General features: G+C 36.2%; 1 protein-coding gene across 5 annotated transcripts in view; it reads left to right on the top strand.

Annotated features, from left to right (window-relative positions):
- Positions 1–14,911, top strand: part of METTL25 (methyltransferase like 25) — a 53,721-nt gene extending 38,810 nt beyond the window's left edge. For 2 of the 5 annotated variants that reach the window (XM_063396402.1, XM_063396398.1), the window contains 3 exons: positions 4,703–4,777; positions 5,397–5,468; positions 7,057–7,328. In XM_063396402.1, the coding sequence (XP_063252472.1) occupies positions 4,703–4,777; positions 5,397–5,468; positions 7,057–7,155 (246 nt within the window). In that variant the 3' untranslated portion in view covers positions 7,156–7,328. Of the gene's footprint in view, positions 1–4,702; positions 4,778–5,396; positions 5,469–7,056; positions 7,329–7,561 lie in introns of those variants that run through there. The other 3 variants (XM_063396401.1, XM_063396399.1, XM_063396400.1) reach the window with 3 other exon arrangements.
- Positions 14,912–17,992: the final 3,081 nt, after the last annotated feature.

The following is a 17,992-nucleotide window of genomic DNA, read 5'->3' as shown; positions in this document are numbered from 1 at the left end:
CTGTTTTTCACATAGAGAAAATACTATCCCAGTTATGTTACTGTAGCATTTTACTCTGACAAGGACTCCTAAGAGATGTGACTTGTATCTTAGTTAGGTATAATTATAAATAATATAGATTGCATTCATTTGAAATGCATTTTAAACAAAGTTCTAAATAAACTTAAGCCTCTCAGTAATTTAATTATCTGTTTTACAATATTTTACAGTATGTAAAATTACATTATTTTTAACTACCTTAGCTATGGAAAAGTTGTAAATTTTCCTGTTAGGTATGTTCTCCCAAATGTTTTGAACTGATCTAAGACTCTGCTCTGCTAGAAGGATTGCCTTACAGTTTACTTGTACTCTCTTTAGCGTTCCTGACAGTGCTGGTACAAGTAGAGAGAGGAAACATGGAACTGTGCAGTCAGTGCAGGAAGAAGCAGTCCCTTTGAGGCAGCAAAGAAGAATCGCATCTAACAGACTGTGGAGTAGCATCCTTAGGCTGTCTCCTCTCTGGTGGGCATGTGCAGCATTGGCCAGTAAAAGATACTTTCATTCAGTGAAAATACTCTTAGTCTAGGAATGAGTACAGCTCTCAAAAAATGCTCCCTGAAAAAATGAGAGGTGTGGTATCAGTAATTGCCTCCCACCTTGTGCCTGCATATTTGCCTTTCAGCCTGTGTTCTATCAGCTGTGGGGCTGCAGTCCAGAGTGCATGTGCTGAGGTGTGTGATATTTCACGTGCTCTCAGAGCTCTGTGACAGTCTCACCGTGTTCACAGCTGATCAGTCAGTCCTGTGGCCATCTAGTCTAGTGCCATCTCCACCACACAGTGTTTAAGGTATATATGGTATTGTTACAACTAGGTCACTGGAGACCTTGCTAGATCCTCTTGCTTGTTTCATTTGTTTGAGTGACCACATCAATCCACAAAGAAATCTGTTCAAAAGCTTGCACCACCATCACAATGCAAAGGGATGAAGTCCTTTTCTTCATAACCTGATAAAGACCAGGAGACATTGTAGCTGTATCAGGGAAAAAATACTGGCCAAAATTAAATGAAGGTCACTTGAGTGTCAGTAACGTAAGTTAGATCTTTTGAGTGCAGAGTCATTATTAAGACAAATGCATATATTTGGGTTTTTTCATATTCATAGTATCAACATCAAAATGTAGGAAGAAATTTCAGTTGCATATATGTGAAGAATTTTTTTTTGGGTACACAAGTGAGTGAAAACACAGAGAACAGTTGCTTGGACAATTTCAGTAGCTAAATGGGGCTTGCTTTGCATGTGGAAGTACAATTCTTCATCAAAAAATGCCAAGAGTAAACTACTCCTACTTCTTTGTGGAAAGAGAGCTGATGGTTAAGTACCAAAGGCAGATGGAAAGCTATTGTAGTTTCAGACAAAGCCAGTGTTACCTGGGTTTTAGTTGTCTTTCAATAAATTGACCACATGGCTAACTATCAGTCACCCTTTTGATGCCCTTCTCTACCAATGCTTTTCAGTGGACACTTTCTCTCTTCGAGCCGAGCCGTTGCATTGAATTGGTTCCCTCACCAAACTTTTATCTGAGGCACAGTTTGGAATAGCACCTAGTCTATCTATGACAGCAGAATATGTTCAGTCAGAATGTGTAATACGCAGGAAAGGAATGGAAAAGCACATACTTGAGTAGGGCAGTGTGCAAGAGACATTTTTGACCCACTTTTTATTTGCAAAACATTTCACAATTTGTTTTCTTTTAATTTGAATGCTTCATCTTGAAAAATGGAGAACATAAAGGAAGGAAAAGCAGAAAGGTTTCAAGATCACATTTTTCCAAATATAGATCTTTGTATTTTAATTCCAAATAGCCTGTAATTTCAAAAATCCATTATACTAAAACCCTATTAATACTCAGTTGAAATGAAAAGCTTATAGGGCAGAGGTTAATAAACTCTTTTGTTTATTTCATGACTGATATATTTGAGTTGGTTTGACTGTTTAGAGCAGAAGAGAAAAACAAAAAGATGTCTAAAATATTTGCACAGCTTCGCAGAAAATAAAATAACAAAAGACCAAAAAATTTCTTGTTAGTCCACATTAGTACTGCCAGATAAGCTACTCAACCTTGCCTTTGCAGTTGGGAGAATGTACTTTCTAAATTAAAAAAATATGACTGAAATACTACAAAAGTTTTTTCTGATCTCTTGTTTTAAAGCAGAGTTAGAATTTTCCATCATGTCTGAAAATAATATTTGTCAGATCTTCTAAAAGCTGCCTGTGATAGAGACTGACAACCTTGCCAGTCCTTAATGAACCTCTAAGAGAAAATGTTTCTCCAAGTTTTTGGTTGATTTTTTTTTTTCTGCAATTCAAGCCCACTAGTTCTTTCCCTATCACACAGTGAACAAACTGTTCCCTACTTCTTGGTGATAGCCTTGTAAAAACTGTTATTATCCCCACTCTCAATTTTGTTTCATTTAGCCTGATCAGTTCCAGTTCTCAGAGTCTTTCTTCATAGGTCATGTTTTCTAGATCTCTGATCTATTTTCAGGGATTTTTCAGACAGTTCATTTCTTTCTTTGAAATCTGATGCCCAAAAATGGAAGCAGTATTCTAGCTAGGGCTTTTCCACTGCCAGAGTTGAAGGATTACTTCCTGCACTTTGCAGGCTGCTCTCCCATACATGTCACAGAATGGTGATTGCTTTTTTTTGCAGTAGCACAACTGTGACTCTCACTCAGCTTATGATCTGCTCCATCTTCCAGGCTGTCACATCCTGAACAGCTGATTATTTCTGCCTGAGCCTAGTCCCTTCTGCTTTTCTGTACAGCATTTCAAACTTCTCTAAGCAATGCTCCAGTTTCTGAAAGTTATTTAAAGTTCTAGCAATGCCTTCCTGTTGCACATTTGCAGACTTAGCTAATGTAGTTTCTGTTCTATTGTCTGAATTCTTAATGAAAATACTGCATTCTGTAATGGACCTCCAGTCAGCAGTTCATTCCAGTTGCTCAGAGACTCATTAGGAACCACTCTCTGGTTCTGGTCATTCAAAGTTTTCACTCACTTTTTAGTACTTTAATCTGAAGTTTGTTTCCTAAACTTGCTTAAAGAATTAATATGGGAAACGTTATCAAAAATCTTTTTGAAATCAAAATATAGGAGAACCAGTTGTTTTTCTCTGTCATGAATCCTTTTACCCTCCTTACAAGGGAAATAGACTGACTTGTGATTTATTCTTGATGAATTTGTGTTAGTACTCATTTGCTTATCTTTCAGTGGTTTTAAATTCTCTATTTGTTCCATTTTTTTCAGTGCATTGAATCTGAACTGTCTACTGTATAATAAAAGATATATATCTGCCATCTGTCTGACATACTCTCTTTGAGAACTTTTCAGTGACAATCAATGAGTAATAGTTCTGAGATCACTTCAGTCCCTTCTTGCCTGTCCCAGGATAAAGTTTATAATGCTTACCTGATTTGAAAACTTACGTATTTTTTAAATGTTTCCTGGTTTACTTCTTTGCAACCATATTAGCCACATGCTCTCAGATGATTCTTCTAATAAAATGTGCAAAAATTTATTAAGCACTTCAGTTTTCCCAGTCTTTTGTCATAGAGTCATAGAATCATTTAGGCTGAAAAAGACTTTTAAGAGCAGCAATTCCAACAGTTAACTCAGAACTGCAAGTCCACCACTAAACCATGTCCCTCAGCACCATATCTACACATCTGTCAGAGCTGTTACTTTTCTGCTAAGTTTGGACTCTGTCATTCCATAGCCATGACAGAACAGCCATACTGCAAAACTCCCAGTACTGCAGAAGTGCATCAGGCTTTCAGCTCTGCTCTTCCCAGCAGCCTCTATCAGCAATAGTGCTGCCATCCTACTTGCCACTTCTTTGGCATATTCCTTTCATGGCCAGCTCAAGTGTCTTTTTTGGTGTCCAGGACTGTGGTCAGCAGAGCAGACACATCATGACCTTCAAAAGCCAGGAGATGTGGAGGTCTGGCTGCCCTTTAGAGAACATGCTTTGTGAAGAGCAGTCACGGTCACAGTGCATGCTGCTCTGCTGCACTGGCCAGCAAGGGCTGAAAAGGCTTGGTCAGGTTCCTGAGCTGCCTGTGTGTTTGGCTGTCAATTCAGCCCCAAATCGCAGCATTTACAGTCATGGTGGCAGTGCTAGCAGTCTCACATCAGCTGATTGGGAAAAGAGGAGAGCAAACATGAAGTAGTTCAAAGCAAATAGAAATAGAGAAAGTTCTGTTTTAAAGATGGGTAATTTTAGGCATGGGGAAACAAAGCATTATTTCCAGAATCTGATAGTAGGTTGCATAGCAGTAGCATGGTACCCTCACACCAGAGTTTAATTCTCAGCTATTTAAATAAATCTCTTAGGAATGGAAGTGAGTAGGGGATAAGGTACATGGAAAGGAAATGAGAATGTTATCTCCACTTTACTGTGTAATTCTCATTTGAGAATGACTGGAGCTTTCTGAATAATGGATATATCTCAGTATTTCATGTCAGTGGAAAATGCTGTGTGAAGAACAGTTACTGTAAATAAGAACTGGGGAACTGCTATTGGAAAATTATTATAAATATTAGCAAAGTGCTAATTTAAAAAATGAAACACAGATTTCATTTTGTAGTGTGACTATTTAATTCTAAAGTTCTCATGAAAATAACTAGAATAACTCTGATATATTTTTTTTAATCCCTTGCAGCTCCCAGACAGCTGTATAATGGATTACTATGAAAAGTACAAGCACAGAATGAATGAGCTTGAAGCATTCAATATGGTAAAAGTTACAGGATTAATACTACTACCTTGCATATATGTGCTAGTCTAGAACAAAGCCCTGTTAAGTTTTATGTGGGTATGGACTGTCTTACTCTATGGTATGCAATCTCAAAAAACAAAGCAGTTCCCCCTTCTATGCTTTGGAGCATATTCTATTCCAGAACTATATTAGGTGTAAGTAAAGTAATAAAGTGAACACATGGAAGCTTCTTTTTCAAGAGGGACTATTGCACTGGAAAATGGAATGTCAGTCTCCTTTTAAATCTAGACTGGTCTCCATGCAGTTATTTTATAAAAAACTCCTTTTATTAAAATTCATTATTTTCCTCTTTAAAATTGTTCTGCTACATTTAATATTGTTTTCCTGTTGGACAATGCCTGAAAACCAACTAAATAACATAGTTCCCTGACTTTATGGCATTCCACGTATTTTTGATTTTAATATAATCTGTTTTGAAGATGTCTGTCCCATAGGGAATATTAGCAAGCTGACATTTGTACAACAGAACTCCTAAAAATGATTGACCTTCCTGGAATTGTTCTGAGGAAATGTAGCCATTTGGAAGTGTATTGCCTATCTTTCCCAAAAGGATTATAGCATCTAATCTTTCTTTCAGTTGAAGGTTGTTCTGGCTCCTTGCATAGAAGTTTTGATACTTCTGGATCGTCTTTGCTACCTCAAGGAGCAGGTATTTTTGCATTCTCTTTTATTGTACCTAAAGGCTACATCACAGAAATGAGGCTATTTCAGTCAATTTATTACCGTGCAGACAAAAAGTCTCTGTTGCAGAATTATTATTCTCATCATATTTGCAGAAGTATAAGCATTCATTCAATTTAATATAAACATATGCCCAGCAGATGTTTTTATTTTCAACAAAGCAACAACAGTAAATTTTATGCTCTTTTAATTGTGTGGTAATTACTAGTCAATAGATTGTAAAAAATAAATTAATCAAAGATGCAGCAAATCTCACTTTATACAACATAATGAGATACTTAATAATTTTTAAAATTTTTGGAAATACTAAACAAATATTGTGCTGTTAATACTCGAACTTCCAATTATGTGCTTTGGAACATATAATTCAAAAAAGGTTGAATTAGATCCAAAATGTTTATGACTTTCTTTTACTGTTTCTTAATGAAGATCAATAACGAGAGACAGCGCACTTTTTCTGACTATATGGGTCAGCTGAGGTACATTTGACTAGCAGACAGGCTGGATATATTTTACAAGTATAGATCTGTGATATAATAAGCAAATGCTACTACATTTACTCCATGTTGACTTCTTCCATTATTACACTGTTTCTTTTAACACTGATTTTGAGCTTGGCCTGGTTAACTTGAAAGCAGTGGTAATACTTTTTCTGCACCAGTCAACATTTTTCAGACAAATAATAATTTCCTAGGAGGAAATGGTGGCATCTTGCAGCTTCTGCTCTGGGCCATGGTCAAAATAAAATTCTAAAATAAAGTTTAAACTCACTCATATGAATAGCTGTGTTTTTCTACTACAAACCTTTCATTTTAACAGCTCAATTTTATCATAAGTGAAAACTCACTTTATTCTCTGTGACGGTACACTTGGAACAACTGAATTGTAATAAATATGTGCCTTTGTTCTAAATGGTGTTTTTACATAGAAGCAGTTTGAAATAGTTAAATAATGATGTATTTTCCTGAATGCCAACCAGTTAAAAATTGCATAGAAATCAGTATGATTTCCAAGATGGCAGATCAAACTTGCTGCATATAGCACTAATTCGCCTTTTCTAAATGTAACATATGCATGGATTTAATCTTGTACTAATTGATTCACAAAATATGTTTAAGAAGAAAAATAAAATTTATAAAAGCCAAATGCAGCATGATGACCAGATCCAGCTGACCTGGTTCATTTGAAAAGTCAGTTAATTAGCTTCAGTAGTAGAATGTGCAACATAAAGTGAGTATGACATGATCCCTAATTTCTTTGCTCTAGTTCAACTAAAAAGCAAAGCTTTATTGATGAAGCAGGTGGGAAGCTATCACTTCAGATAGCTTCAGCACTAGAAATAATTAAATGACTTCAAAATACATCCTGTTCTGGGTATCCTTTTTTTCACAACAAACTTTCCCCCAATTTTCTTATTAGATACGTGGTTTTCCTGCTTTGCATTAGGATAATTCTATTTATTTTCAATTTTGTATTTCAAAATGTGGACCTATTACCATATTTTAGCTTATAAGTCAAACACATTTTTATGCACTTCTATCATATATCATTTTCAGGAAAACATTGCCTGGTCTGGTCTTGTGAAGTTATTTGATCCTGTGAAGTCCCCCAGATGCTATGCAGTTATTGCTCTGAAGAACCAGTCATGTTCTTAAGTGGAAGCAAATTGCAAAGAGGTTGGAATTTTTGAACTAATATTGCTGTATCCTCTCTTTTATACTGTTATTTTTAATTGGTTCCACAAGTGTAATGTTTGCTTTTCAGATGCAAAAGAAAAAAGTGCAACGCCTCTTTGAGTCTTCAGAAATAAATATCTACTTTATAAATATGATTGCTTCCTTATGTCAGTTATTAATGTTGAACATCTGACTTTATTATAAATGTTATGGTCCAGAGTGTGTGATTATTATTTAAAATAGCATTTATGTTTTGTCTTTTTAAGGTATTATGCTTGTATATGCTTTTTCTTGATACTTCTAATCTCAAGTTAACCTGAATTTTTACCAGTGGCTCGTATCAATAGTCTAAGACTAGGCTCACTTTTTTCTTTTCTGGATTCAGATGGTGCAGAGTATAAACAGAAAAATAACCTGCACTGTAAACAAGAGGCTCATAGACTAAATAGGATCTTTGTACTACGTCTGCTTCAGGACATCAGGACCAGCTTATTTATAGAGCAGCACAGAAGAGCCTAAGCAGCCTAAGAAGAGCCTAACCTGCAAAGGACAGTCTTGTATCAACGCCTTCTTCCTTCAGGCATTTTCCTGGCATGCACTCATTTGCCTGTCACTCTGAAAGAAAAGTATGTGTGCTCTAATCCAGTGGGAGATTTCCCAGTGCTTAAGAATCAGCTGCCCTGCTGGCGTTCACTCTGTGACCCTTGGGTTGTATTGGAAAGCTGTTATCTGGCTCGAATCTGTTGGGTATAAATACTTGGGGACCCAAATGAATTGAATCTTCCTAGGCAGTTTCTTGTTAGCTGTGCTGCATTCATGAGTGGGAAATTTATTTGTTGATGCATTTATCTCAATGGGTTGCCTAATTAAACTTGCAGATTTTCTATCAATTAAAAAAAAGTTTATTTTCTAAGTCCTAATGCTTTTATTAGAATTTTCCACCGTATGTAAAATATAATTAACTACTACTGCACAGAAAAAAGGACAACAAATAAATAATAAAATACAGCATTAAAGATGAAGAAAAAGGGGAGAAAGAGGAAGAGACTACACATGGAGGATGAGAATAATGAAAAATGTTTTTATATTAATTGTATAATGAAAGTAATTAGACTGAGACTGAGATATGAGTATGAATGGATCTTACTCTGTTGCAGTTTGCAAAATATGATGAGAGCTTGTGAACATGGCCACTCAAGTAAAGAGAAGTAAGGTAATTTCCTAACAAGTCACATCTTTCTTGATGTATTCACTTGGAAGAAATATTTTGGTTTTATGTCTAAACTCACTGCTGTCTGTTTTAGAGCTCCAGTCCGTATTAATTCCAGTTCCAGTATAAGCTTCTGATATTTCTTTGGTCTGAGTATATTCAATCCTTAGAGCTGCTGAACATCTTCAGTGCCCAAGGAAATTAACAGAAGTTGCAGGTCTGGAACGGTAGTAAGGGAAAAACAAGGCCTTCCATATATGCCACCTTTTGTTGTACAGAGAGTACTGAAGAAACTAGCAAGCTGCTGAATTTCTTTGCTCAGGAGAGGAATCAAAAGAAGGAAAACCCTTTCCTAACCTCTAAGCATCTGGAAGGAAAAAAACCAATAATATCCTATATAAAAAGGCAATCTAAAGTACATGATGTTAAAAAGAAAAAAGGTGAACAAAAATCCTAGAAAAATAGGTTTTATTATATTATGTTCTGGTAAGACATGATGACTAATTGTTACTGAAGTGTTACAGTGTTGTCATCCCTATTTTATGTGCTGTTCAAAAAATGTACTTGGGGAAGAAATTGCCTTTTTTCCTGTTACAAATCAGTTCTTCTACATTTTCAGACCAAATTCTAGAAACTAGGCATATATGATGTTCAAACAAAGAAAGCAGTTTCCCACTGAAAACAAGGGCTTAAGAGTACCTTTTTATGGTCCAAAAATACTCATTTGAGCAAGCCCCGTCTGGTCTAATCTGAACACGGTCGAAATTGCAAAGGGTATACAGACTAGTGTTAATTTGATGTGATATGTCTGTAATGCTAGATAAATTCAAAGCTAAATTTTTATTACCATCTTAAGAGAACATTTACAACAGTTTAGAAAAACAAGCACATCTCTAGGATTAGCACAAGTGCTTGTCTACTGTTTTAAAAAGGTCTGAATAAATTTGCATTCCCTCCCCCAGCAATTTCTCAGGCTCTTTTCAGTGCTTTTCATGCACTTTGTAGTCTGTGCAGGCAAAAACAGAGGCAATGTGCTTCTTAGAATAATAACTATCAAGAGGTTTATATGATGAGGTTGGATTCAAGCAAAGTCAGTTGCTGGCTGCTCTCGAAGCTGTTTCAAGGCTTTGGGCGCCTGAATACCTATGAGTTATTGTTTACACAGTGGAAAAATCCCTGACAGTAATCAAGATGAATAAAACCACTTTTCCTCATGGTTATTGCCAGAAGTTTTCCCATAAAGTAAACTGTATTCTAAATATGATTAAGTCCTTTGATAGGAAAGAATCTCCATTTTCTTTCAGTGTTGCAGACAATTATCTATCTTGCTGTGCTCCCTAAGGAACAGAGGATATACCTGCTTTCCATCAGGTGTTTGTCTAATTCTGTTTGTGGCACAGCTATGCATTCTTTAGCAGATTCAGACTGTTTTATTTATCTTTCTTAGGGTGGAAACCTGTTCTTAGATGGAGGAACAAGAGTATATGCAGGGTATGTGTGCAACGTTAACATTCAAGAGATCAGTGTAGCTGTAAAATCTCCAAGCCTGCTTTTGTGACAAACTTTAATTCTGCAGGTCGAGTGGCATTCCTCAGGGATTGGTATTGGGACTGCTGATGTTTAACATCCTTGTTGGAGACACGGGCAGTGTGATGGAGTGCATCTCAGCAAGTTTGCAGATGATGCCAAGTGGTGGGGTGTGGTCAATGTGCTGGAGGGAAGGGATGGCATCCAGAGGGATCCTGACAGGCCTGAGAGATGGGCCTGTAAGAACCTCAGGAAGGCCAAGTGGAAGATACTGTACCTGTCTGGGGCAATCCCAGGCACAGACACTGGCTGGGCAGAGATAATGGATTGAGATGAGACCTGGGGAGGACGAGGGGGAATGGTCTCCCTTGCTGAAGGAGGGTAGGCTGAGATTAAGATGTTAGGAAAAAATGGTGAGCACTGGAACAGGTTGCCAGAGAGGTTATGGACTCCTCATCCCAGAGGGTGTCCAAGCCCAAGTTGGATAGGGCTCTAAGACCTGGTCTAGTAGAGGGTGTCCCAGCCCATGGCAGGGGGATTGGTACTGGATGATCTTCAGGGTCTCTTCCAACCCACACCATTCTATGATTCTATGATTCTAGGTCTGATCCCTGACTTGTAACATGACACCACAAAAAGTTTTGTGCTGTTTTAGTTTCTGGGATTTTACTTTCAAGGTTTCTTTTTTTTTCTGATTAAATATTAGGTATATTTTATAGTAAATTATCTTCTTCATTTACATTATTCATTATTGTTAAATGCTTAGTATCTACTCAGAGTTAACATGCTTTAGCTTGTTGGTCTTGATGGACTTAAAATCTTGAGACTCTGTCCTGTGATGGCATAAAATCCGCACAAGCTAAATGTATTTGGCTTTGTGGCAACAGTATGTCTTTTAAATGACTGGAGTACTTATTGGCTTATATTTACTTTTTTCATGAAAACTGTGTCATTATATTGGCAGATATCACTGGTACTAAGGGCAAATGGTAAAATAGGGCCAGCACCAAGAAAGTCTTCCCTACTTATGTATGAACTAGCCAACTTAGTGAGGTGCTTCAGACTTTCCTTTCCCAGGGAAGTAACTGAATAGCAATCACTATTAGCATCTTTAAATCTCTTTATCCCATGAGTCTTAGCATCCTCACTGATATCTGTTCTCCTTCTTCCTGATGTATAGTCTAGTGCACTGAAATGAGGGCAATTCTTGCTAGGCTCTGGGCCGTGAAGAATTTTCAGTATTTGTAAGCAAATCAGAACTGAGGTATAGTTGTCCAGACACTTAAACCAGCCATCTAACCCTTAGAACTGTGAGTTTAGCTCCCTAAATTTCTGAAATTCAAATTTTGAGTTTCAAAGTCCTGCCAGATGGGAGCATGGCTTAATTCTCTGGGAATCCAGCTGTAGTTCTCTCCCTATCTGAAATAACCAACTCACATTGGTGGGTCTATATGCTGTATCTCTAGGCAACTGCTGAATAAGTTGGTTTCTTTGAATTTGCTTATCCCTGCTTGTTATCTCTGTCAATGTTGTAGTTCAGTGTACTGTTAGATAGAGTAAAATACTTCTGAGATTTAGGATGCCTCAGAGAAGCTACACCACAGTTATGCTTCTTGTTGCTTTCTCCCTTAAATTAATTCCTGATGATCAGAAAGATTAGTAAGCACCAGACATTCTGGGAGGCATAGGCTATTAAAAATTACTGTGCACAATATCTTCTCTTCACAAGTCTTTCTCAATTCAAGAGCTCTAAAGCATTTTCTTCACAGGAATTCCAGAGCACATTATCATTAAACTCAGACATCTAAGGAATCCACCAGTATAATGAAGATTGGCCTCAAACTTAAAACAATCTTCCCAGTATAAACCTACATTCTCTTCAAGGCTGTCTGCAATGTGTCTGTATCAAACTGGAAACAAATAGACACTTGTCTGACATTCACAGTGATGCTGTTCATGAAATGAGAAAGTGAATGGCAGTCCACTCTCTGCTTGATGCCAAAAGGCAACAGAACCCCTAGAATGGGTATGCCAAACATTCAAAGATTTCTCCTGATACCATTATTGAAATTCTTTTAACAGATTTTTTCAGTCAGTTCAGTCTGTTACTTACTTCAGTCACTACTGACTGTCATCAACAGGTCTACAATGTCCGGTGGTTTATGTTCCACAGGTGGACCTTTCTCTCAATACACTTGTCCAAACAGTAAATTACTTCAACTAATAGCTAGGAGTGATAGCTACTCCTAGGTTTATTTATGGATTTTATAGTAGATTTGTTTTATCCAAGTGGAATCCTGCTATATACCATAATTTTCTCAGAAATGTGCATTTGAAGTACCTCAGAAAATAGTTTGGAGATTACCAATTAAATGTAAAAGAAATTTAAATTGTACTGTGTAATTGTGTTCTTGGTAGGAAAGCACAATATATGTCATACATCATGGGGTGCACTCTTGGCCAGAATTTGATAATTCACAAATACAGAACACATAGACAGGATTACACAGAGAAGATATCTCAGAGATTTGCCATTACCATAAAGTGTATTGCTGTCCTTTATAAACCCTAAGAAGAAATGTAATTGTGCTATTTAACTGGAATACAGGAAAACTGGAACTTTCATTAAGTAAACAGGAGAGTCACATTTTAAACTTGCTTATAATTTAGGAACTAGCTGCAAAAGTGACAGATTTTTGGGGAGCATCCATCTGATACACTGTTCACCCCGGGAAATCAAGCAGTTTCCTACACAACATTTATTTTGTCCCTGTTCTATAATCCAAGTATATCCTTTTTTTGCTTTTTGTTTTTTTTGTGTGTGTAGGAGTTGGTTATTAATTTATCTCTTTTCAGTTTTTTGCAATTACAGTCACCGTGGTTATGTGTAATAAGCAGGAGATTTTATTTCTTCTTGTAACTACCACATGCTAACAAGATACAATTATTTTGTATCTTTGTTTAAGATTAACAAAGACCATCCAAAAGCAGAATATCACTTCTGAATTTCACTCATTTATCTGTGGATTAAAAAATTCTGCATGTGAAACCCGTGAAACTCTTAAGTTTTCATTACAAAATTGTCAGATTTGTACAAGTCTCTTTCTTTTTGCATCTTGACCAGTAGGAACTTACTGATGTAGATAAAGATGTTGTCAGGGTAGCTGGTATTGGGTTTCAGATGGAATTTATCAGGAAAATCAAGATGCACTAAATCTACTGAGGCAACAAATCAGATTGTTAGACTGAAGCTGAGATGGCCTTAACACACTGTCAACTCTTTCATGACTCACTGATGAAAAGAGCAAAGCTGTCTGCTTACTGAATAACTCAGTAGTGTCTGGCACTGAAGGAGAAAATTCCAAAGCGGAAAGGAGCAGTGATCACCTCTCTCGATTATACAAACCTTCAGAGACAATAATTAAAATGTACAGTTGTAAATCTGTGCTGTTTATTACACCTCCTATTATTAGAGTAATGAATAAAGACTGACAGCAGAAGCAACCATGCTGTTTCTCTGCTATAAATCCTAAATTCACTTGTTAGTCTTAGAAAGTCTAAAGTCATCAAGAGGACTCAACAGATGTTAAAAACGGCAAAAAGAGCTGTACATTGCTTGAATAAATGTGCCATTTGCTAAGCTTTTTATGTGCTGAGGCATGGGCATCAATTCAAAGAACACAATTCACAAAATACTCAGCAGCATATAAAATAAGTTTTATCAATTTTAAGCTCTCCATTGTTTATTGACAATTATTAGCTAATACAAAAAAGCTTTCATTTCACAGAAATTTTAATTTTAGTTTGAGAATATGAATAAGGGTAGAGAGTCACATAATAAAAATGCATATCATTAAGATTATGCCTAGACAAATTCTTGAGATAAGTAAAAGATATCTGTCAAACAGTATAGTGAAGACCTGCATCGTCTTTTGAGTCACTGGCTAGTTTCTGTTGATTTCCAAGGGAGCAGGCTTAGATACAAAAGCATCTGCTGAAGACAAACAGTGTGGGTGATCAAATACCTTTTGTACGAGGGCAGTTCCAAATTTACATTTCTGAAGGTGAAGAGATCGTGTTTGCTTCCTTTATTCATGCGTGTTGAAGTTGAACAGTATAGAAATGATTGTGAATGCTGGTTCATCATTGAAATCCTCCTGACATACAAGAGAAGGTTTAAATGGCATTTTGTTTTGTTTTGATTTGTTTTTTGTTTCAGAGAATATGTTTGAATGCATCCAAACTCTCAGGATTTTTTCTCCTCTCATTAGTCCTTAACAACGAGGGCACTGACTACAGTAACAGAGTTAAACAGCACTTTTTGTTCTTAAGAACAACTGAAGTGTCACAGCCTGTACTTTGACTGAATCCAATGGTTTAATTCCCATGAACACCATTAGAACTGATTCTATGAATAAGGAAAGTAAGATTTAGCCTTAACTCTTAAAAAAGCAACACTTGTCACAGTGCTCTAACAGAATATTTTTATAGTGAGATTGCAATTTTTATTCACTTTTTATTTTCCCCTGTATTTGCCTTCCTGTCTTTTTTGTATGCAGAAATTTTGTAAAATATTGTACAAGAAAAGACTGAATTTATCTGAGGGGTATGTTTCACCAGTTAGCCATCTCTACCAGCACTTACCAAGCAGCACATCCCTTATTCATGAACCATGTGTTAAAGAAAGGAATGTTAATTAATAACTCTTTCTGCACAGCCCGTGAATTCAATAGAACCTATAAATGCTGATTGTCAATGAAAATTATGATTTGTTTTTGTAATTCCATTTAGGATATATTTTAAGAATGGATTTCTTTAGAAAACATTTTAAAGGTGGCTATATGAAAACATTTTACAGCAGGAGCTTGCAAGTTATGTAACTGGAGGTAGAATCTCAGTGGAGAATTAAATATTTCAGGTTGTCTGTGGGGATAATTTAATACAAATCCTGTTTGCTATGATTTAGCAACCACAGAAATTAATAAAGTGTAAAAGGTATCACAATTATTCATTCACTTCTAGTTTATTGAAATATTACAGCCTCATATGTTGCTAATTTACTTGTCTTTGGCAAACTGCACCTAAGATTTTGGAAGAGCAAATCTGGGAATATTCATGTTTTTATACAGTAGTGTTTTACAGTTCTGTTGAATGAAATAGAAATGTGTGATATGGTAAGCAATGTCATGTTTCTCCATAAAAAAAAAAGCTGCCAAAACAAATCCGAATACATGCAAGAGAGGATTACAGTTCACAGTAAGCATTTAGTTTCTATATCGGTTTGTCATCAGAAGTTAATGTCAGCTTAATTCACTGCTTTTTAGTCAGTTAAGGTTTGGGACCAATTTCACATTTTGATTCTCCATCTCAGGAAAGGTAGATTCACTTTACAGCAGGTAAAACTTCTGTATAAGGTACTTTGTGTTCCAGAGGCTACATAAACCTGTTAGTCTGAGATTCCCCCAAATTCATTCTATGCTCTGCATCACCAGACTGTGGTGCAGTGCTGCCCTGATACGGTTCTACTCCTGTACAGCCCAGGGGAAAAGCATGTGTATGCTCTGAGCATTATCTAGGTGTTTAAGACAGGATAACAAGGAAGAAGGAAAATGTTTTATTACTGCTGTTCTCCCACCCACTGCTTGTGTTACACCTTCAAGCGCTTTGGGCCAAGTTTTCTCTTACTGTCTAAGAGTAGCAGTGAACAGCTCACAGAGTTCCTGAGGGTCAAGCATTGCTCCTATATATATCTCTTCCATGTAATTGGTGCCTGGGACAGGCTGCCACGAAAGGCTGGCTAATTCCCTTTGTGGAAGTCAGCCTGATTTGTACCTGTTATGTCCAATCCTTGCAGAAAGAAGCCTTATTAATGAAAAGGTGTGGTCAGTTAGAGAACTGTTCTCTACATGAAACTGGTGCAGGATTTACTTTCCCTTCTAGAAGTGACACTGTGCTATGCAGTATGGTATGGTGGATTGTTCCAGGTTGTTCTGAGCATTTTTTATTGAACTGCAGTTCTTCCCTTGAGCAGGGAAATCATGGGCTTGCCATTGAACATTGCAATACATCTTGTCATTCCCAGGCTGCCTAGAGGACATTATTAAAAAGAAACACAACAAAACAAAAACAGTTTTATGTTCAGACAGGTGAGTATGTGTGATAAATCATAAATATCCCCCTTTGTTGGTGGAAGAGCACATACACTACATTATCACTACATTTGCGTTCTGACAACTCCCTTAAAAATAAAATGCTCTTCAAAGTGGTTTTTAAAAAGTGACCTTCACTCTTGAAACATCTCCTCAGGACAACTATCTTCTGGATTATAAATGTAGTTTTTATCTCTAATTTCCATGGACTCTCCACCTGTTCTTTTTGGGTTTTTTCTTTAGTTGAGGGATAATGGAGTGTTAGAGAGAAGTACAATTTTCCAGTTGAAGTAAAAGTTTGTAACATATATTTTGGATTAATTAAAAAAATATTTCATACAGATAAGAAATCTGAATTTTGTTTTGTAGATGCTGAAAAGCTCTGTTCCCTTTGAAAACTTTTAAACTTATAAAGTTCTAATGTCAATATACACAGTCAATATATGCAGTTTGTTTGACTTTCAAAAACAGTTTGTATGACTTTCAAAAACAGTGATGTGCTGAGCAATGTGAATTCCAGTGCTCTGCTTTCCCAAAAACCTAAGCACATTATTCTAGACAGGCAGTTTTATGTGAAAAAAAATCTCTGATGTTGGTTAAGAAAGCCAGCTACAGACATATTAATATTTTAAAGTTACTTTTTTTTGTGTGTATGTGTGTGTCTAATCACACAATGTGTGTATCTTCTGTTGGAAGTGACCTTAGAAGTGTTTACAATCAATTTCTGAAAAATTGTGTATTTGTTTGTTGGCTTAAAATGCCAGGATTTTTTACCTCTGCAGTTTGTTGCTAAGTTGCCCTAAAAAGCAGACAGGTAATAAATTACTTCCCATACAAAACAAGGATGCTTCAGTAAACCCTATCAGAAGAATACTACAAAGCATTCTCATTTTTTGAACAGAATGTCATCTTTCCTTGTAAAAAGAGTATTTTTTATTGAGTGTCTATTTCCTGCATAGAAGAACAGGAAAACATTTCCAACAGACTGATTGGTTAATTTAATTTTTCACTTGGTTTATGTGAATTCTGATCCTAGGTATAAACTACATTATCTACTTATATCTAATTTAAACCTTATTTGAAGAGCTAAAAAAACAGCCTGCAAGATTCCTACCTGATTCTGTCTCATTGTTTGCTGTGATTCTTCCTTGATGTGAATTGTACTAACAGATCCTATTTATTTCTCATACTTGTTGGCTTGAAGGATACATTCATTTCTTCAGGGAATAACTTGGCCTGCAGATGGTTCACAAATCCTATGTAACAATTATTTTCCACTGCTTTGACTGGATAATTTTTGCAGAAAAGCAGAATCTGTTTGTGCAGACATTGATTCATCTGCTTAGCCTTTAGTCTAGTCTAGGTCACGAGGAACTGCATTGTAGTACAAATAAGTGGGATATATCTTCCAGGATCACAAGCTAGCTACAATGGCAGATTAAATGTGGATTAATGATGGTATATAAATTATGAACTGTATTTCCTGCTACTATAAGGCATCTGATCAAAATTAGCAGTTGTAACTACTCACTTAATGAAGAGCATTTACAAAAGTATTTATGGAACATGTACACCAAATAGGCATAAACAAAGCCAAAGAAATACATATATAAAATAAATTAGGTAAAGAAAGTAAACGTGTCTGAAACATATTTACCCCAGACTTTTCTACAAAATTAATATGGTATGTGTAATATACACATATAATATTTATGTTTGTATCATGATCAAATTAAGTATGCCGTGAACCAATACCAGAGAATCTAGGAAGGAAAATCAGATATTTGATGCCAGAAAGAACACTGCATGATAGGCAGACTGAACATTGAAAGAAAGTACAGAAAAATAGCCAAATATGTAGCAAATTGGACATACCACAGGATGTTTTGGAAACACCGCAACAGCAACAATAGAAACTTTTTAGACTTTG

The sequence above is a fragment of the Prinia subflava genome, chromosome 4 (genome assembly GCF_021018805.1).
Source record: "Prinia subflava isolate CZ2003 ecotype Zambia chromosome 4, Cam_Psub_1.2, whole genome shotgun sequence".
In the NCBI taxonomy this organism is placed as follows: Eukaryota; Metazoa; Chordata; class Aves; order Passeriformes; family Cisticolidae; genus Prinia; species Prinia subflava.
This window is presented reverse-complemented; position numbering and strand designations above follow the sequence as displayed.